At 40.6% G+C, this 21,814-nt stretch overlaps 1 protein-coding gene across 1 annotated transcript; it reads left to right on the plus strand.

Annotated features, from left to right (window-relative positions):
* Positions 1-1,677: 1,677 nt before the first annotated feature.
* On the plus strand, positions 1,678-19,551 carry fgf10a (fibroblast growth factor 10a). The gene is made up of 3 exons (XM_046066913.1): positions 1,678-2,140; positions 15,857-15,960; positions 18,915-19,551. The coding sequence occupies exons 1-3, from the start codon at positions 1,690-1,692 to the stop codon at positions 19,113-19,115; spliced, it is 756 nt and encodes a 251-aa protein (XP_045922869.1). The 5' UTR covers positions 1,678-1,689; the 3' UTR covers positions 19,116-19,551.
* The last annotated feature ends 2,263 nt before the right edge of the window (positions 19,552-21,814 follow it).

The following is a 21,814-nucleotide window of genomic DNA, read 5'->3' on the forward strand; positions in this document are numbered from 1 at the left end:
CGGCAGAGTTCTCGTGCTGCTGCTTGAGTTTAAACATTTAACATTTCAGAACTTTGGCTTCTTTTGTAGTTTTGTAAAAAAAAAAAAAAAGTTTTTTGTAGAGAAACATATTGAATATTTCTCAAATTAGAGAATTAAAAATTGCACTATTTAGTTCCAAGTAAGTAACAAAACTCAGGTATCTTATGAGGGCTGGTATTGAACATCTTGAAAAAGTACCCAGTGCTAATCAACAGACACAGACTCTAAAAGAGAGAGATATGAAGGAAAGGTTCTTTTGCTCTTTCGGACCTGCTCTGCTCAACTGGTGGGATTTTGTCTGAGAAGGAGACAAAGAAAAAGAGAGAGGGAAAGAGAAAATGGGGTGGGACTGACCCCCCCCCCCCCCCCCCGCACATACACATACACAACAAACACACACACACACGTGCAGACACACATGCACGCACACACAAATGCACACAGCTCTTCAAAGCCAAGTGGTTTTCATAGACATCCAATTACACTAAGAGATGACATCTGGGGAGCTGCAGCAGATAAATAAGGTGAAAGGAAAGACAAGATTCAGTCACCTCAGAGAAACTCCAGATAACCAGAGAGAGCTCCACTGATAGAGATAGGAGAGAGGGAGAGGCAAAGGAAAGAGGGAGGGGTCCAAAGGAGAGGGAGCCACACGCAGGAGGAAAGAAGAGAGGCAGCGCACAGCTCCAGCGCTCAGACTCCTAGAGGCAAGGACAGAAGAGAGATAGGGAGCTCAGCTCACTAACAAGACGCACCAACAAGAGAGGGGAGAAAGACGAGAGCTCAGTTACACACTCAAGTAACTTCAAACCAGTGCCGACAAAACCAAGAGAAACAAAGACAGAAAAGAAGAAAGTCTGGATTCTGTGACTTTTTTTTTGGTGGCCTGCCTTGCGTGGATTTCTCTGGACATTTTATGAGAAGCCGCATTAATCCCATTTTGGACATTTTGTGTTTATTTATTCATTTTGTACTGAGCAGTTTGGCATCTTTTATCCGGACCTCCTCCACCTTCCTGTTACCCACCTCCCTGGACTGGAAAAGATAAATGGTTTGGGACGTGCGTGGGGCAGAGTTTTAGCAGTGTGCATGAATGACCTGATAATGTGTGTTTGTGTCTTTGGATGTGAGATTGTAAGTGTATAATCAAACTTTAAAAAGAGATTTTGATTGTGCGTGTGTTTGTATGTGTATGTGTGTGTGTATGTGAGAGAGAGCAACTGAAGCAAAGAGCAGCAGTCTTGGGAGGAGAGGGTGGAGGTGGTGAGAGGTCTTTAAGGCGGTGAACCCCCAGTTGTTCCAGTTGCGAGATGATCTGAGTTATGGATGTTGACGCATTCCTGCGGCGCAGCTGAGGAATAAACAGCACAGGGGACTACAGCAGAGTTAGCCACCACGCTGCAGGCTTCACCACCACCAGCAGCTACATCACCATCACCATCAGTACTACCGATAACGCTACATCTGCTGCCATAATCACATCGACTGCAGTCAGACTGTCTTCACCCCGGTCATTCTACAGTCCCAGTGAGGTTGTGGGTCCCCAGAGAGAGGACGTGTAGTCGGTCAGTCAGGGGGAGTTTCTCCCACTCTCATTTCCTCTCCCTGTACCCAGCTCAGCATGCCCCAGCCCCTGAGCATCTCCACAGCTCTCCCAGCTCCACTACCATGTGTAGATGGACAGTGACACAAGGTGCACCGGTCGCCTGGTTCTCCTCCTGCCCCTGCTGCAGACCTCCTTCACTAATCCTGTCCCTCACCTTCCTCCTCCTGCTTCTCCTGTTTGGACCCTCCACATCCTCACCCCTGTCCGCTTTATCACCAGACTCTGAAAAGAACCACAATGCACCCGGAGGCCCTCCACCTCACATCTTCTTCACCTCACACCCGCCGCCTTCCCCGTCAGCTGCACCGCTGCACGCATCCTCTGCGAGGTTGCCACGGGCGACCAATGTGTCATCGTCCTCCGCGACGGTCATCGGGCGCCACGTGCGGAGCAGCTACAATCATCTGCAAGGAGATGTGCGCAGGAGGAAACTGTTCTCCTACCAGAAATTCTTCCTTCGCATTGACAGGAAAGGAAAAGTTAATGGCACCAAAAATGAGGACGATCCTTACAGTAAGTCAACTTTTTTTATGTGCTTCATTGGTTCTTTACATTTTAAGCAATGTTTAAGTATGAAATCTGCAACTTGTGAGAATTAGAAAGCAATCTAGGAATTTCTTAAGCTTTTACTGATACTGAGCTGTTTAATTTCCTCTTAGACTTTTTAATTGCACTGAAAATTGAAAACTGATTGGAAAGGGAAGTTCACTTTATGAACTCTATTGAGCATTTTTATATCGCACTGGTTTTCGCCCGCTGCATCTCGAAGAGAGATGATTCTGTTTTTCCACACTTGGCAAACCGTGCACATTCCCACAGGTGACTGGGCAAAAGAACAAATCACAGAGCTACATGATTTTCAGCCTTTTTCAACCATCTGTACAGGCGGGCACATTCACCAGACTACAGAAAGTTTGGGGAAGGGAGAGCATGACAGTGTGAGAGGAGGGAAGACAGGAAAAAAACAAAATGAGTAAGCCAGGAAGATAAAAAAGAGAGATGATCCACTGGAACCAATTAGAAAGTGCCCAGAGAAAGTTCTTCTTCTTTGAGGAAATATCTAAAACACAGCTATTACCAAACCCCTGGGGAGAATGACAAGTACACTTCATGCTTGCTGTTATTGTGCTACAGCTATAATAGCAGTGGGCATATGCTAAGTATGAGGTTAGGCGGACTGAGATGTAAAGTTATAACCATGCAGTTCCTGCTCATTTTTCTGCTTGTGCATTTTGAGGGCTGTGAAATATGATTTTAACCTTTATTTATCCCGAGAAGGGTCACTGAGCACACATGCTCTTTTGTCAGCACCACTCAGCCTCACATTCACACAGTTACACTCTTTCCCATTGGGTAGACTCCCGACTCTTAGTCCCCCACTGCGGGAGGAAAGGGGATGATTGCATGATTGAATGCAAACTGCACTCATTTTGTGGAATCTTTTGTTGTAGGATAATTGGACTGAAGATGCACGTTAAGAATGTAAGCTGTCCCACAATAGCTACATGGTAGCATGCAAACCTCAACAAACCATCTAGTCTAGCATATATAAATACTTTTAACGACTTGTAAGGGTCATCATAATCATTTATGACTGATCCAGGACAGAAAATAAGCTGTTATCATTCTCTAGCCCACATCTTTATCTTCTAGTTAAACACATCTGGAAGTTCTCCAGGACTGCCACAGTCTTTTGGTCTCAGTTGTTGAGAGAGAACAGAACATTACTCCCACATTTACCTGCCCAGAGTTTTCCTGCCCGTTCACTGAATTTGATGGGCGATATCCAAAAACACAAACTAATTTCTTAAATATTATACAAGGGGGTCTCGCTGCATTATGTCTACTGTATGCGTATAAATGTGTCACAGCATGTCAAGTGTGTGTGCCTGGGAATGTAACCTTCATTAAAGCTGGATCTTTATCACTCACACACCTTCATGCACATGTCATAGGGTTTCTGTGCATCTGTCTGTGGGTTTGCGGTGCTGTACAAGCCTCTCCTAAGAGCACACACACACACACACACACACACACACACACACACACACATTAGAGCACAGAGAGGCCAGTCTTGCACATGGCCTCCATATGGCAAAGCCCACTTTTATTAGGGCCAGTGTGAATATGTGTGTGCGTGCATGTGCGTCTGTGTGTGTGTGTGTGTGTGTGCCACTCAGACACCAAGGCTCTGCCAGACATGGCTGAAGGAATTTCAATTAGCGTCTCTTCCTCCCTCCCCTTTCCTGCAGTCCTCTTTGACACACACATGCACATGTGCGCACACACACACAAACACACACACATACACACACACACACTTTTACACATATGCACATAAAGAGCTCAACCATTAGGGTGCAACGTGTCACTAACTATAATGGCATCAGGTCATGGCATTAGAAGCGCAATCCATCAATTTCAACAGCTCTTGTTGCCACTTGATTGTGATGAGAAATCCGTACATTTTCTAGAAAAAAAAAAATCTTAAATTAAAGGTTTGGCCTCCGTGGCCAAGTCCTCGGCCTTAGCAAGTGCAGATGTTTAATGTGTTTGAGTTTAAAAGACGACAAGTGGAAATTTTGGAGATTTGGCAGTGATAAAATAATGATGAAATATCCTACTATATGTTTAGGTGCCTGCGCACTTACAGCAGTTTGCATGCTTATGTGCCACCCGCTGCTATTTTGTATGTGTCCCAAAATCAGCACAGAACAACCTCTACCCTTCAAACTAAACCAAACAGAACATGATTCAATTCTCTTCTGCTAGCTGAGAACATGGATGTGGTATTTGACATACTAGACATCATGTTTTGTTGCATGACCATGCCTGCACAGACGTTTCCTGCACATCTATGTTTTGTATAAGCTTTTTGCTTATTTTTATATGCTACAGATTATAACATCATTTGTACTCTATGGTTTTAGAGCTGACAGAACCAAAACAACTGCTTCAAAGCTGCACACAGAGCTCCGGTCAAATTAGTTCTTTGATGCAGGTTTCTGGCCCTTATGATCTCATTAAAAACACACGGCTCTATTAAGATACTGCAAATCTAGCTTGCAAAAATCCTCTACATATAACAAACTATGTCATTTAACTCACCTACATAACACAAACTGGAGCAACTAAAATTGCCCCAGTTTGCTAGAACAAACTCAGCACATCTATCTATAAGTTGACCCAAGATCAAAAATGGACACTCACTTTTCAGAAAGTATCAAATCAAAAACTAGTTAAGGGGGCAGTTGTTAGTGATGTTATCATGGTCTAGCAGTCTGGAAATGTTCAGGAGATCAGATTGCAAATGAGTGTCATTAGATGGTGTCAGAGGTGATGAAGAAGTTTCAGCTGCAGCTCCGGGGTCGAAGCTCTCCTCCACAGCCCAGCCTTTCTAATCATCTTGTCAAAGCTGTATTGTGAATGTGTGCTCACTGGTGCACGTCAGTGTTTGTCTCTGCTCTCGTGATCGACGTTCCATCCAGCTCACCTCATAAGGCCCTCAAAATAAGGCGCTGAATCTGGAAATCCTGTACGGGCTGTGATGTGATTAGCATTGATCGCGCCACTGACCCTGAGCAACAGAGCTGTCCTTGTTTTCTTCCCTGATGTCGTCCACGGACTGTCACATCTTGTTTACAAACAAACGAATAAAGCAGTGAAACAAACGGACATGTGTTTGCATGTGGACCGCAGACTTGTGGTTGTGCGTAGCTCAATTAGCATTGAATGGTGCCAACTTGACCACAGTTGGAGCTTTGATTCTCACTGTGGCTGACCGGATTGTAAAAGCTGCCACACATACTTATTGTTAACATTAATCACAGCAGACACATTACCCATTGACATGAATTAATCTAAACGCGCCACAATTTATGGAGAATCTAATACACCGGACATTATTCTGATGTAGTGCAGCTTTTCCCACGTCCAGGGTAATTACACAGGTCTGCCCCCTCTGGTCTGACCTATATTGACCCAAGTCAGGAAGCTTTGTTTATGGGAAGGGCAACACTACACATAGTGCGTCACTTTTGGCTGTTCTGTTAGTTGATTCAACCATGTAAAGCGCTTTGGTTTTGAAAAGGGCCTTAAACATAAAGTTTATCATTGTTATTATTACCACTCTGCCACTATTAGTAATGTGGCGTAGCTGTGGGATGCACATTTACAAACATTCGTATATCCAATAACACCTTTGTTTGCAAAGTCTGCTGAAGGAAATATATTCTCTTAAAGAGCATATTCTCCATTGTGCAAAGTAAATTTGTGTGACGTGTTTTTTTAAAACAAGAGGGGGAAAACATCTGCCATCACTGTAATATTGGTTTAACCTCTCCAACACAAAGCTATTATTTTCATGACGTTTTTACACATGCCAGTATTTTGAAATGTGACAAAATAAGGCAGACCACTGCACTAAATTAAAGGAAAATTACACTTGATTCTAGAAAATTCATGAAACAAGTTGATCTGTATTGGAAATGTTACAACTATTTCACCTCATTGGCAGACTGTTCCACTTGTTTTGAGAAAAGTGGACTATTAGGACTCGATAAGATGACTTGGTAACATGGAGATTTTTGCAGTTTTGCAGTTAGTTAGCACAGTTGTGTTTCAGAAAGATTTGAATAAGGTCTTCAAAACCACAACCACTTCATCGTCTTTCTCCTCTGGGTCCACAAACCTCCGATGACTCAGCAAGGTTAACGCAAAACAAAAATATAGCAAGTGTTTGCCCTTCCTGAATGTTCTTAACATCTTTAAATTAGTTCCAGCCCCTTCCCATTTTCCCGTTTCCGTATGTCTTTATTTTTTCGGCCTTTCTGTCAGCATCTCTCCCTGCTCTCTGCTTGATGAGCGTGTTCAGGGTTCTCTTGGGAAAAGGTAACGGTGTGGCCTATAAAAGAGAGTTATGAGGAAGTACTCGATGCACAGGAGGTTAGTGTCAGCGTTGCTTTTCATTCAAAGTTACTTTGACATCTTCATGGACTCTTCTGTCTAACGGCCGTAAATAAAAGTGGTGTGCAAACATTGCCGCACAAGCTTGTTCAGGAAATACTTGTCCTATCATTGAGTACTCCTTAAGATGCCAGAGCCAAGTTTAACGTCAACAATTAAATACAGCTGGACTCTGAAAACATACAATATCATATACTACCTGTACACAATGACTGATGTGTTCCCTCTGATCTTCTCTCCAGCTACACCAACATCTATCTTGCTTGTTGAAAAAAAAAGAAGCGTACCCGATAGTAACAAAAATCATGGAAAACCACGAGTGAAACTAGTCAGGCTCTTATAACATTTTATAAGCCATAATCTACCTATATTGATGGACAAATAAAATATTTTTCACATTTTTCATATGGCATTCTTCATGGTGATGTTTTGTTAATATCTAAAACACAGCGAGAGTCTGGATCAAATCATGTCAGTACTGATTCATGACTCCCTTAATGGAATCAACAGAGCAAACGCTGTCAATGTCGTGCAGAAACCTTACGTAATATTGATTATTATGTTTACAGTAGCTTGACAGAAAGCTTTGCCTTGCACTTTTAGAAATCATCGGATGGACAATGAAAACCACGCCAAAGCATTGATAACAAGTAGTAAACATAAAGAAAGACAACGCCAAACGAGCCGTTTGCTGGAAGTTTAACAGCACTTCACACACATTATTACATAATCTCTGACGCCTAGAGCCTGAAATGTTCAGTTTGGGATTAAACTTAAAAAATCAGGCTGTCAAAGCCTGAAAAAGCAGAGACTCTTTGCACTGAGAAAACCTGGATGGATGGACTGTTCATGTAGATCCATGCAGGTAAAATAAAAGCTGTGAAAAAGTAAGCATTACTGAATTTACCTGCTTTAGAAATTTACAAACTGTTGTCTTTTAAAAAGAAAACTGTCTGAAACTTTGGAAACTTTCAAAGGCTCCAAGTGTGAGTTGTTGCGCAAGAAGTTCTCTGGCCCGTAACATAACAAGATATGCAGCGCTCATTGGCATTTGGCACTTTTATCTCACAACTGTGACAGCAAAGGGAAGTCTACATGTTATTGTGATTAACCACAGTAATAAAAAGACAACTGCCACCTAAAGCATTTGTTTGTAAAAACAGCCCCCGTTATTGACTTCCAGATTTGATTAGACTTGAGTAATGCAATGTTTCAGTCAAACGAAATCATTTCAGATGGTTAAAGTACAATTGCTTGGAATTAGAATGAAAAACTACCCAATTACCCAATTCATGGCTAAGGGGTTGAATCATCAGATGAAAAAACAGCAAAACAATTACCATTTATGCTACTTCTCGCCTCTCCCTCCCCACCTTCATCAGCACTATTCTCTCCCACACAGGGGTGAGTGTGAAGGTCCAGAGGTCCAGATTTATGAGTGCCCTTTGACCCCGTAACCACCAGAACAGGGTAACTTACGGAGCATGTGTGTGTGCTCAAGATTTGCATGTGTCTGCAAGAAATGTGCAGTGCTGAAAATTATCGGAACTCGCCACAGATTGATACAAGTTTCCCATCATGACACTGGTTAAGATATTTTTTCACTTTAGAAAGCTCAGTGGTTTTTTTTGCCAAGAGTCACTGAGGACAATGACAGCAACCGTGTCTTTTTTCCAATGCTGTTTACATATTTCCTATCATCGCCACTTGATATTTTCCCATCAATTCACTCCCCTGTCCATTAATGTGTCAGCTACAACGAGACTGAAATAAGAGCCAGATTTCTGTAGGCAGACCAAGGAAGCGCTGCCACAAACCCCACCAGTCAGTCTTTCAGCAGGAAATCATGTTTCTGTATGATCTTTCGCTGCTTTGGAGCGCTTCGGCTCTTTCTGAAGAGAGAAATGGCTCCAAACATGAAGAGCCAATTACTATGGGCAAAGAATCTAAAGTTGGACATCTTTGTTTTGATGGACGGCCTTTTTCATTGTTTATGTTAGGTGGAGGATTCTTACAGAGTACAATCATAAATATCTTTGAGAATGGGGGTGCGGGGAGGGGGGCAAGAGATACTCTGACATACAACTACTTCTCACTGATTAAAATAACAGATTTCAAAACAACTTTTCATAATTTCTGTGTAACAAATCCATACACATCTGCTAGATGAGCAAATGTGTAATTCACTGATGCAGGTGAATTACACATTACACAGGTGTGAGGCATTTACTTTATGAATGCAAACATGTAGCCCATTCAGTTGAGTTTTGGGCTCATTTCACTGTCCTAACAATAATCCAACAATTTGTTGTTGTCTAACATAATAACAAATCATTACGGCTGGCAACAAACTGCAAAACAGAATCACTCTGGAGTAAACAGTGATGGGAAAGTTGTCAGCATCATTTACAGTCAAGACCTGAAATTTGCCATGTCAGTGAGACACTTTTCTTCATGGCTTAACGTTGTGTAATCTCAGCAGAGCTGGAGACAGCACTACTTGGTTCTAGAGGTGATTTCATTGTGAGGATAAAGAAAAAAGAAAAAATCAAGTAAAAAAATAGGATGCAAACGTCCATGTTAAATGTGAAACTCAGATCATAATAATATAGTTTGCAGTAGAAATTTTGTGTTGTTGAATCACTTCATTTGCACCATTATCAGAAGTTCTTTTGGGTTTTAAGCGCACTAGATGACCCATTATACTTTAAACAGGGCTAAACAGTGACCTCTTGCAGCCGGAAACAGAACTCTCTGACACATGTAAACTTTATATTCAGGTGGAAATTCAAATGAGTCTAGTCCTTTTTAGAGCTGAAACCATAGCAGATTCATTGATTGGGCAACAGAAAATTAATCAGAAACAATTTTATTACTCGTAACATTTTTCAAGCTGAAATGCCAAACCGTCTTTGGTTCCAGCTTGTATTAAACTGTAACTTAAAGTCACTGTATTACAGTACTTTGTTTTCAGACTTTCTCTACGAGCAGCTATGCTGACAAACGTACAGGAACCCTAATACTGAAAGTGTCATTTTGGTGTTAGCCTGGCGCATGTGGACAGGCAGGATTCATGGTCAGTAAAGCAGTAGGAGATAAGGAATAGCATCTGTGACAGATAACATCCAGGGCTGCTGCCATATAGACACCATGCTTCAGGATAAGCCCCCCACGAAATACACACGCACACACAAACACACCTCATGTTCCTGCTCCTCTCTACTTTATCACTCACCCCTAACCTTGTAACACACAGACTGCATGAAAGTGAGGCTCTTAATGGAGTCATCAAAGGTAGAGCTGAGAGCTGAAAGTTGAGTCCAGAGAGGCATCTGGACAGCCTGGACGTTTGAACAGAGCAGCAAGGAATGCCAGCTAATTACCTTGTGTGTGTGTGTGTGTGTGTGCGCTATATATGTACAAACATCAATACAAGCATGTATATACAAGCATGTGTGAGGAGAAGCAGAGAAATTAAGAATGCTACAGAGACAGAAAGATGCATTGTATTTGTGGTGTAAAATAACAAGATCTTCTGAAGCGTAAAGTCCAATGGCAACAACTCAAACCACAACAGTTGGGCAATGTCGCACTGGCAGCTGAACTGTAAATGAAAAATGTGCGAAATGCAGACGACCGTCATCACAGCACTTTGCCTGAAAACATAACTCCTGTCGTGTCAGGCCTGTGAAATGTTTTGACAGAAGCTGGCAGCTTTGGTACTTTATCATGTTACAAAGTCAACTGTGTTAAAAGGAATCACAATATCTCAGGTGTTTTTGTTCTTCTCTCGATCAAATCTCCATTAACATCGCTGTGAATTTCTTTTGGTTTCCTCCCAGCTGCTCTTAAACGTGTGTGACATAACTTGCTGTGGTCGGACTCCTGGTATTTCAAACTGGCGGTTTATACTCAGGTGATCCGTTTTGTTTAATAATCTGGAATTGTTTTTCTTTTCGTACCTCGGCCAGTTTTCAAATCACACACAGCTTGAACAGTGTGCGGTTTCTGCTATTTCTGTCCAACAAGAAAGACAGTGATGTGAGTGTTCCTGTCAGGGAAGGAAATAAAACCATTATGGGGTCAAGAATGAGCTGAAGAATACAGTGAGTACAGGTCAAATAAAACAATCCTGCTTATGAATAAAATACTTGAGAAGAAACCCATTTAATGTAGCACACGCGATATCTGTTTAATATGATTTATTACCCAGAAATTTCATACCAGCAAAATAAATTTAGAAAAATCAGTTTACCTTTAATTCTATTTGTGAAAAAACATCTCCCATATTGAAAATCTGAAACAGGCCTCTGTTTTCTCAGCTTTGGTCAAAATCGTCGGCCAGGCAGCGTTTGATGTGGCCACTTAGCACAGGATGATACTGTTGTCAACCACATCAGTCTAAACCAATACCTCAACACATAATATACAGCAGTTTCCACTCCAATCCAATATCTCCACCAGCACTCGCCAAGCAAACTGCACAACCAAGGGGTGTTTGTTCTTTCTCAGACTTTATAAAGAGCCGGAAATATTCAACCAAACTTTGCTGAACCACAGCAGTGGCCAAGTAGACTTGTTTGCATGCATTTTGCTCTTTGGTTTTTATATGTATATGGCCAAATACAGCCAAGTAGTTTCATATTGTCAATTGATATCTGATTTAAGTGGTATTTTAGTGGTCCATCTTTTTCTTTCAGAATTCCTCTATTCTTCCTTTGTATCTTTTAGCTTTTCTACTGGCATGAATTTTCTTTTCTTTGGCGGTTGCATGGATGTAAACACTCGTGTCACAATGAATACGAGACATCGTCAGTCACTGTTGCCATAGTCAAAGAGAAAAATGATCTTAGTGTTTAGACCTCAACTGATGCAAATCAGATAGTAAGTAAAATAAAATAAAAAAAATATAGGGCCAGTTTTGGGTCATGAAAATTTATTTTTATATATTTATATTTCACATCTAAAAAGAGCAATAGAATTAATCGCTGCAGAAAAACACAGGGGTTCATCTAAATCTCGGAGTATTGGACCCAGAATAAAAGATCCAAAGCATTTACATTCTTCTCACTGAGGGGAGTTCATGACACAAGCTAGTCCGCAAGTGACAATATTTCACAATACAGAGCGAGACCTCTTCGGGCTGAAGGCACGCAGTAGACCCACTCACAGCTGGTCACCGTGTCGAGGTCAAATTGTGAACAACCGCTGTATAATCAGTATAAAAAAAAAAACCTGGATAAGCAGTGGAAGCATTTTCATAACCTCCCTTAACCTTTAGGTTCAGATGGAGTCTCAATGACCGAGTCGACGGGAGGTCTGCGTACGCGTGTTCCTGTCTGTATGTGTTGCTGTTTGTGATTGTGTATGGACATGTGAGCATGCTGTTACGTATGTGTCTGGCTAAAGTAAAGGTGTCTGAAAAGTGATGACGAATGTGATTCATGTTAACTTGCAAGCAACGGTTACACTTTTAATGAGGTACAACTCCAGGTGATACAGAAACATTTGCTATATTTTCCCAAGCCTTTCTATTACTAATAATTCTTTTGGCTACTTATCCAGTGACTTTATTTTCTGTTATGTGAGGGCAAACACACATCAAAATGTAATGTACTACTTTTCAGCAACAATTTCAAACTTGCAGATCTTCTTACAGTATCATATAATCATAAAGTAACCTAAATCATTAAATAATGTAGGATATTGCTTGAGCGCTCGAGAATAACTCTCTTCTGAAACCTTTTGCAGTGACCCTACAGCAGGGTCACTGCAGTGACCAATGAGTGTTTGACATGAACGCACCCTACTGACCAATCCCTCTCCAGTTCAATGATGCTGACCATCTTTTCTTTATAGAAAGACTTTCCAAAGTGGTGTGCCCTGGTGGGACAGGGGTATGAGTCTGGACCGAGACCTGGATTGCAACCCCCCCCCTCTCTTTTCCCTCATTTCCTGTCATCTCTCCTCTATTAGCTACAGGCAGAAAATACCCAAGGACATACTTTAAAAAACGAAAGATCTCCCAAAGAAGTGAAGTGAGTTTCATGTCAAACCATAACCGAATAACTGCAGGCTACTCCAACAGTGCTTTATTCAAATCTAGACTTTCTTTGCTAGCAAGCCCTCTGTTACAGTCTGCCATTGTGTGTTGTGATTCTACAGCTTCAGAAATTGTAATAAGGACTTGTGCCTAATGTCTGCTCAGTGAGATATAAACGCTGGAGTTTAATGGGAAGAGGGAGCAAAGCTGAAGTGTTCAAAAACTGGGGAAAACTTATGTTAAAGTACACAAAAATGGAGACATTTAAAGAGAATGATGGTGAGGACAAATGAGCAGGAAAACAGAAAATGAGGGAATATAGGTGATTAAGCAAGAAAGTGACACGAGAGAGACGATTGAGGAATTATTGTGAGAAAGTCGGAGAGAACCAGAAAACAAAGTGATAAAAACCATCTAATAACTGAATTTAACATGAAGAACATCACAAACTTATAACCCTCCTACGACCAATGAAAGCCATAGATAAAAACATGGCTTGAATCCATAAAATCTGCTGTTGTATATATGCAGTCTGCTTACACGTTCCACTCCATTCACGTTTATGGATTCGACAGGGTCCTATTGGAGTTAAGTTTTGGCTACAAAAGCCATGAAACGTAGTGGTCTTTATGAAGTGGTTAATGAACAGTTTCTTACTGTTCGAAGGCCAGGTTGTGTTTATTTGTACTTGTTGCTCCGTTAGTGTTATGGTTTGGATTTGACTGGCAATGACCCTTTTGGCTCGTTTTTATGAAAGTTGTAGTGTTGCCCTGTTACACACAGGTGTTTGCCCTTGGTAGCTGCTTAAAAAATTGTTGATAGCAGAAAATGTCCATGACTTTTATGTTATTATTATTACCCTGTGCTTTTTGTGCTTTCAGCATTGGATCATAAAAATGTTTCCCCTTAAAAACATAAATTCATAATTAAGATATTGGGCTGAGATCCAGGGAGCACAAGGAAGGAGAAAAACTGTTTTCACCTTTTCCAAAAAAAGGAGAAAAATATATTAACAGACTCAAGGCACCAATAAGACAAGGCGCTGAATGAGGAAAATTATTAAATGAAAAACTAAAGGTTTAAGAGCAAAGTAGGTCTCATGCCAGAGTTTGAATCATTTGTTTGCGCGTGTGTTTATCACAAAAACCTGATGTACGGGTCTGTGTTAAAAGCTCGGGTCCTGTTTTTCTCCGTCTCCTTGCCATAAACTCTGTTGTTGCAATCTAAGCCTTTTGTTGCAGCCTGGCCTTTTAACTCGCAGGCAGACCGGCTGCTTCTGGTAACTGGTAAAGGGGCCATAAAAGAGCCCTGTGCTTTGGTTTTTGACAAACCACATCAAACGGGAGGAGGGAAAAGGGTTTGAACAGGTGGACCAGCCTTTAGCGCGGCACAGACAGATCTTTTTTCTGACAGATCACAGCTAAGAAATGTCAGCTGTGGTGCAGCGAGATGGAACATTTTGAACCTGATAGATCAGTGCTGCGTTGTGGTACAAGTCTGCGTGAGTAATTGACTTAACATAACATAAAGTCAACATGATGCACTCTGAGCTACGGAAATCTTCTTAGAGTTTTAACAAGCCTTTATTGACCAAATAAGGGAACCGCGGGGATGAATTAATGCCAGAACTCTTAAGCAAGGACTACGTTTAACAAAAAGCAATGCAGAACACATAAAAGGGAACTTTGTTTGTGACTTCAGAACATCAAGTTAATTTTTAGGCCCTTTTTATACATTTCTGATTGCAAAGCAGTGAGAAATAACAGTAGCGAAAGATGTAAATGCAGCAGTTTCATGCCTATCTATAGCTACAACAAGCCTCCTAGCCTCATCCTGTCATCTCTCTGACCAACACAAAATCACACCACGACTACAGGATGTTGCAAATTTCTGTCTGAGGATGAGAAGGAGAGGAGGAGTGGGGGGGGCAGTAAAGTGGCATCTGGTAAAGACAGGTTTAAGACAGATATATTAGGTTTGAGGCTTAAAGAACAAAGTGAGTCATCCGCTAGATCTTTAACCCTCCCTCTTATACTGTATCTATTGTTACCTGCTGTTTGTTCCAGGATGCCTTTTTCCACCTCCCTGCCAAAGTTGGCAAAAATGTGAAAATATGTGCCTTGTCTTGAAAGAAACTATACATGAAAACAGTAATTAAATATTCTAGATTTTTTTCCTCTCTGGTCTTTCATGACAACCCTACTACTATATTCAGCAAATCTGATATTCATCAGAAATGTCCATAACACTTTGCTGGAACAGGAATCTATTACTGACTCTTTAAATCAATAATAGATACTAGTCCCTGTTTCGCACTTCATCCTTTAAGTATTCCTGCAACCAGGCTCCACTTCCTATTGGCCCCTTTAGCTAATCCTCTCAAACCCCTGATAGTTTTATGGCTTGGTGTAACTGACTTTAGGATGAGAGAAGAAAGGGCCGGTGACCACAGCTTAAACCAGTAATTGGTTGAATGCTTGAAAACTGATACGGACGCCTTGACCTCTTGCCAGTCTGGCAGCCACGGAGCCTCTCCACCGTCCTGTCCGTGTACCCGCCTGCCTGAGCTCCCCTGGTCAGAAAAACAAACATTGAGCGGAGAAATGTTTTTTCCTGGCTTACACCTTGGTCCCAGGGCATGCAGCCCACGAGCTAAGCAGCAAATGAACAGGGGGCTAGAGGCCGGTCTGAGGTCTGCCTGTCACACAAAAAAAAAAAAAGAAAAAAGAGAGAAGGGGGAGACCGGACTGGGGTTCATTTGTGCAGAAGAAACTCAGATGATTCAGGTTTCTCCTGCAGTATTTGAAAACTAATGCTAATTCAGTCAAATATCTATTTTTTTTAGTGTTCCAGATCCCATAATCTCTCAAATGATTCTTCATATTTTCCTTGGTAACAATGCTCACACTTGCATGGCACGGTAAAAGCCATTGCGTGTTGAAGGGATCGGTCGGTTCATTGATTGATGGACAGGACAATAATAAAGTCTTTTATAAAGGAAAAATGTCAACATTTGTTGCAGCTTCTCAAAAGTGAGGATCACTTGTCTTTGGGTTTTGTACTGATGGTCAAACAAAACAAGCTATTTGAAGACGCCACCTTGGGCGCTGGAAATTTGTACTTTATATGTATTTATGTCCTTCACATGAATGCAACAATATCTGAGGAACCAATCCACACACCGTTTTGACATGTCTGTCTCTCTGTCCCCGCTGCACCAGGTATTTTGGAGATCAAGTCGGTGGATGTGGGAGTGGTGGCCATCAGGGGACTCAGCAGTAACTACTACCTGGCAATCAGCAGGAAGGGAGAGCTATACGGAGCGGTGAGTAGCAGTTTCAGTACCGCTCCTCATTGATCTGCCCCTTTAGAATATCCATTACTTCCTAACCCAGAATCTCCTCTACTTCAAGGTGTTCAGTTTCTTAACACTTGTGAAGTGTCATGATTGTTCAATTTTACTGGTGATGCGGTGTAAAATATGTCAACTGTAGAGAATCAATCCTTGCAAAAGAGAAACTTCTCCCTTAACTGGTGACTCTGCAACTTTGAACTTTCTTGAATGCTCTTTAAGACAATGGACAAGGCTGCAAGACTCTCTATTACAGAAAAAAAGGACCCACAGCTAGTCATAGTGAGCTCTCCTCTCCGCTACCTACCTCTCCTCTCCACTCCATTCAGAAACAGGAAACATAATCCTTCAGTTTCTCTATTCTGCTTCAGTCCCTCTGGAGGGGTGGTGGTGGGGCAGCTCTTGTTTCATCTGTTTTCTCCCTCTCCCTCCATTTTTCTCTTTTTCTTACTTTGAAAGACCCAACTTTCAGCGTGTCTCTCTGGAGCCACACCACAGATGAAATGACACACGGTAGAAAAGACAGAGAGGCATTCTGTTGCATGGCCTGAAACTGAATTCCCATGACGTCTTCTGCTCAGCGCAACACAAGCAATAGTAGCACAGCGGTGTAATGCTGGCGATCGATTACACTTTTACACAGTGACTTCTTTATCCAGTGGTAATCAAATGAAATCATTGTTTCGTTACATTGCCAGATTAATACACGTAAGAGACACAAAGGATTATGATTATCTTTAGGTTTTACCATGATTCAATTTGTAAAGAATTATCAAAGAAATCAAACAATAAAGGATGGATGATAAATTCCCTGTGTGGCCAGGAAAAATTAATCATGTTCAACAGTTATTTCTCTATTAAAAGTAGAGCTTTACTTCTGATCTAGCCGGTAAGTCGCAGTAAGATGTCGAGTAAAATGGTACTGACATTATTATTCTTATGATTCATTACCCTCGTTTGATGTCAGTTACGAATACAGTTTCTTTTCTTTCTTTTTTTTATCCACTTCTAATCATTTTAATTGAAAGGCGGCCAGCACACACACACACACACACTGTTTGGTTGTACAGAGCAACAACGTTCATTAAAAAGCTGCACAGTGTCTGTAAAATATTCTCATTTTGCTTTGGGAACATTCAGTTTTACTTCTGGAACCAATTTGAACAGCTGTGGCCAGATACAGAGAGAGAGAGAGAGCGAGAGAGAGAGACTTTTTAGACACAGTTTTATTGTGTGTGTGTGTGTGTGTGTGTGTGTGTGTGTGTGTGTGTGTGTGTGTGTGTGTGTGTGTGTTCGGGGCAAGTACATTTTTGCTTGTGAATATCAACCGCATTCAGTTAACTGGCTGTTTAAGCGACATTAGCCTTAAGCACAAGGGCAGCTTCCAGTAAACTCACAAATGTTACTCTTTCAGATCATTTTCTCTTTATTTACCAGTGGGTGGTCACCGCAGTAACGCAAGCCACAAACATGGTGTCACAACGCTGTTTGCTGGCAGGGAGCCTAAACCTTTTAGAAGTCACATCACACACTGACCTTGCTGTACCCATCCCCTCAACCCCGCCCCCCCCCCAACAATGTCTGCAACAATTTGAATTTCGTGTCCAGTTTTTACAATTGGCCGTGATTACGCTGGGGATTGTGCAGCAGATGCTTAAGCAATGGCTGACCATTTGTTGATCCATGTTGTCACAAGAAGTAAAATGTCAAAGTGTTGTTGCTGTGCTCAGACAAGGCCCAAAAGAACAGCTTTAACATTAATCAGCATGGAAACATCAACAAAAAGCAAGAAATACAACAGTCAAAGCATAAGATCGGACAACAATTTTCAACTAAAAGCTCTTAATAATGAATAATTTTATGGATCATACTGTATGAGGATGAGAAGAATAAGAAGTGGATAATGTGAATATTAAATGCAGCATCAGCCAAGTTCTGAAAATGTACCTATTTTTACACCATGAGCTTTCAATGCATTTCAAGCATTAGGGCCGCAACCAACGATTATTTTGAATTAGTCATTAATCTGACAATTTCTTTCTTGATTAATCGATTGTCAGAAAGTATTTTTAAAAATTACCATCACAACATCCTAAAACTCAAAGCGGTGCCATCAGGTTGCTTGTTTTGTTCAACCAAAGATATTCATTTTACTTACATACAAGATGAAGAAACACAGCAAATCCAGAAATCCAGAAGGTGGAATTAGAGAATGTTGGGAGATTCATTTTCTGCCAATCCACTAATTTATTAATCAATAGTTTAAGGTCTAAAAAATCTCCATCAGAAGCACTTTATTGATCCCCAAGGGGAAATTGGGTACCGTTAAATTTGCTCCTACTCTAGAGTAGAAATATATATATAAACATAGAGAAATTATGAGAAAAAGAAAAACTGAAAATGAGAAATATGTTTCAAAAAAATAGAAAAAAAGTGTATACTCCAATATATATCAACAGTGAAAAATAAACCATAATACTTAAAAATTACATCTATTAGTGTGTTAAAATGCAAGAATAGTATAAATAGGATTACTTGAAATGTACCATATGAATGCAGTATATATTCTACAGTTGAAGAATTCATTGCCTGTTAACAATCTACTTTTATACTATGAAGTACTTTGTATCTGTATTTGTATGTTTGCATCTGTAAAGCACTTTGAATCGCTGTCGTGTTTGGAAGGTGCTATATAAATAAACTTGAATGCCTTGCCTCATCTGCAACCACACATCCTGTGTCTCATTTATACAGCCAGTACCACATTGTGGCAAAATGGGAAGTTTAAAATCACTGTCAAGGTGGTGCCTTTCTCAGACAGAGTGGAAATTACATTCACTGCCTGAATGTAATCTGTAATCTTTGGCACTCTACATTGATTAATGTTTGCATATCTGACCTTTGCACTGCTTGTCTCTCCCCTTCAGAGGGACTTTGGTCCAGACTGTCGTCTGATTGAACGCATCGAGGAGAACAAGTACAACACCTACGCTTCAGCTGAGTGGCGCAACAAGAAGAAGCACATGTTTGTGGGACTGAACGCCAACGGCAAGCCAATGAAGGGGAAGAAGACACGGAGGAAAAACACAGCCTGTCACTTCCTGCCCATTGTGGTACCACCACGATGATTGGACATATCAGCCATGAGAGAGCTCTGCAGACTGCAGGCTATTGGGACTTTTATGGAGTTATGGCGATGGCTACATTGGACAGATCTGAATCAGATCTGAATGATGCACTGAGTAGGAAAAGAATGGAAACCTATGGACATTTTATCTCTGTTTGACAAAGACATTTCTATTTTTAAAGAAAGAAATAAGATATATTGATATACAATGGATATATTATTTTCTGTTTTAAATTATCAAGTACATCTGGCACAGTAGAAAATATGAAAAGAAATGACTTCTGTGCCAAAATGCGACCAGAAACTCACATTTCTAGATCATGTGAAGCGCTTGACTGGGAGGAAATAAAATGACAGGAGACAACATGTGTAAGGGAGGGAAAAGAAAGAGAACAGAAAGTATTGACAGAAAAGGAGAAGACAAGAAAATCCGAAAAAGAAAGTATGAGAAAGAGTTAGTCAAGAACACAACAGCAAGTCTAACACTATCATGTTTTTTTTCTTTAAAATTTATTTATTTTGTGTAATATTTAACAAAAAAGAACAAAAAACGCAAAAAGGACAAATTCTTGTCTTTTTTTCACCATTTATGCTTCTCTTTTTGAATACTAATCATTTAAACCTGAATAAATATAAAAAATATATTTGTCTTTACGTTGTTTGACTGACTTTGAATCATTTTAGATATTTTCACAGTTCAATTATCAGTTGTTCATACTGTAAATACACAGCAAAGAGATAGAAATAAATATCTATGTAAATCAGTTGACCTAGGTAATTGATTCACTGTATTCTTTTATCATGCAAAGTGCTGCGAATTAAAAGATAAAAGATGAAAGATAATGTGACGATGCTGTAATGTAGTAGTGGTTGCATGGAGTTAACTTCTGATCATGACCATGAGATAAGAATTACGATGCTTTTTCCCAAATTATTTAAGTATTTGGTAGAGATGCAACAATCAGTTTTTCGATAATCTATAAATCATTTGTCATTTTTTTAAGAAAAAAACTCTATGTACTAAATCCAGCTTCTTAAATGTGAATATTTTCGGGGTTTTTAATGAAGTGAATATCTTTGGGTTTGAAAAAAACAGGACATTTGAGTCATCTTGGGATTTGGGAAACACTAATTGACATTTTTGACCATTTTCTTGCATTGTGCCCTCAAAACAATTAATTGATTCATTGATAAAATAATCAACAGATTAATCGACAATAACCAAACCACTAACTATCTTTTTCTGAAGCTTTCAACTACATCTCATGGTCTTCACTGACAAATGTTTGTCTGGATGGAGCAAACGCCTTTCAATGACGAACAGAGTGAGGTTGAAAGCTTCAGAGCTAAGTGGACCATGACTTAAGATTAATTTCTCAAACTACTATTTCAAAAGGTCAAGAATGACCCCTCATTATCAAAGACGCAAACATTTTGGCAACTCAAAAGCGTCACAATCAGCTTTATCCAAGTAATCAGTATCTATAACAAACCGTGACTAAGTCAGCTGAGAAACTTTTACAAAACCAAGAGCTGAATCAGGAATCTGTAAGAGATTAGACTTTTGAAAGAAGCCCAGCAGACAACCTGGTTGATGAGTTCAGGGGTTTTCATTTCTCACTGCAAAAAACGTACAAGTACACATGGCAAACAGGGCTTCCTGGAGGATAAACACTGTCTTTTACGTGATAACAACAAAGACAAAACAGGCTTTAGAAATGGCCGACATGCACGCACACACTAACACATACACACACACACACACACACACACACACACACACACACATACACACACTTGGGCGGCTGGGTAATGAGGTGGGTGCATCAGTGTGGTCTAGCAGCTGGGGAAAGCCTCCTCCTTGACCTTACTTGTCTGAAACCTGTTGCTGTGCCCCCCGAGACAGAAAGACACATGGAGCGCAGCATATGGTATAACGTAAATATCACTCCCTTGTTTATCACCTGATTCTCATTAACTATGATGTCATGTTTTCTTTATTCTTCTCTTGCTTTCCCTCTCTTTCTCTTAAACTCCCTCTCTTGTGTCGTTGCTCTCTGGGTCCTGCAATTTCCCTCTGTGCATAATTCACCTTTTTTTAAATTTTTTCTCCCCATTGTTTTTCAAACTTTTGTCATGTCTTTGTAAAGTTCAGATTGATTCCAGCAATTAGCGGGATCAGACCAAGAGCAAGGTTATCACACAAACACAAACACACAAACACACACACACACACACACACACACACACACACACACACACACTCGTCCGCTGCCCAGGGCTGCAGCAGTTGTAATTTGTTCATTGCACTTTCAACTCTCTGCCATCTGTTTCTGTGTGTGTTTGTGTGTGTGTGTGTGTGTGTGTGTGTGTGTGTGTGTGACTGTGTGTTAGTTAATTTTGGAGTATGATGGAATCCACGAGAGTCTGTCCATCCCGCTGTGTTTATTACAGAAAGGTCCTAGATCAGGAATCCTCAGTGCCTAACACTCATGTCAAAATGTGATAAGTATGATGCATCAGAGCGAGATTCAAATTTCCTTTCATCCTCCCAGGGCATCTAGTCCTTTGTTTATATGATTACTTGGGTGTTCTGTAAACGACATATCAAGTACAATTACTTTGAAATGTGTTCAAGACACTGATCCCCCCCCCCCCCTTCTTCTCTCCCTCATAAAGTTCAAGGGCTGGCATTCCTAT

The sequence above is a fragment of the Micropterus dolomieu genome, linkage group LG13, assembly GCF_021292245.1.
Source record: "Micropterus dolomieu isolate WLL.071019.BEF.003 ecotype Adirondacks linkage group LG13, ASM2129224v1, whole genome shotgun sequence".
In the NCBI taxonomy this organism is placed as follows: Eukaryota; Metazoa; Chordata; class Actinopteri; order Centrarchiformes; family Centrarchidae; genus Micropterus; species Micropterus dolomieu.

Excerpts from the sequence above, each read along its gene's own strand:
- fgf10a (XM_046066913.1), top strand. The coding sequence starts at position 1,690 with ATGTGTAGATGGACAGTGACACAAGGTGCACCGGTCGCCTGGTTCTCC. Across the intron at positions 2,141-15,856 it reads AAATGAGGACGATCCTTACA|GTATTTTGGAGATCAAGTCG; the intron begins GTAAGTCAACTT and ends CCGCTGCACCAG. Across the intron at positions 15,961-18,914 it reads AGGGAGAGCTATACGGAGCG|AGGGACTTTGGTCCAGACTG; the intron begins GTGAGTAGCAGT and ends TCTCCCCTTCAG.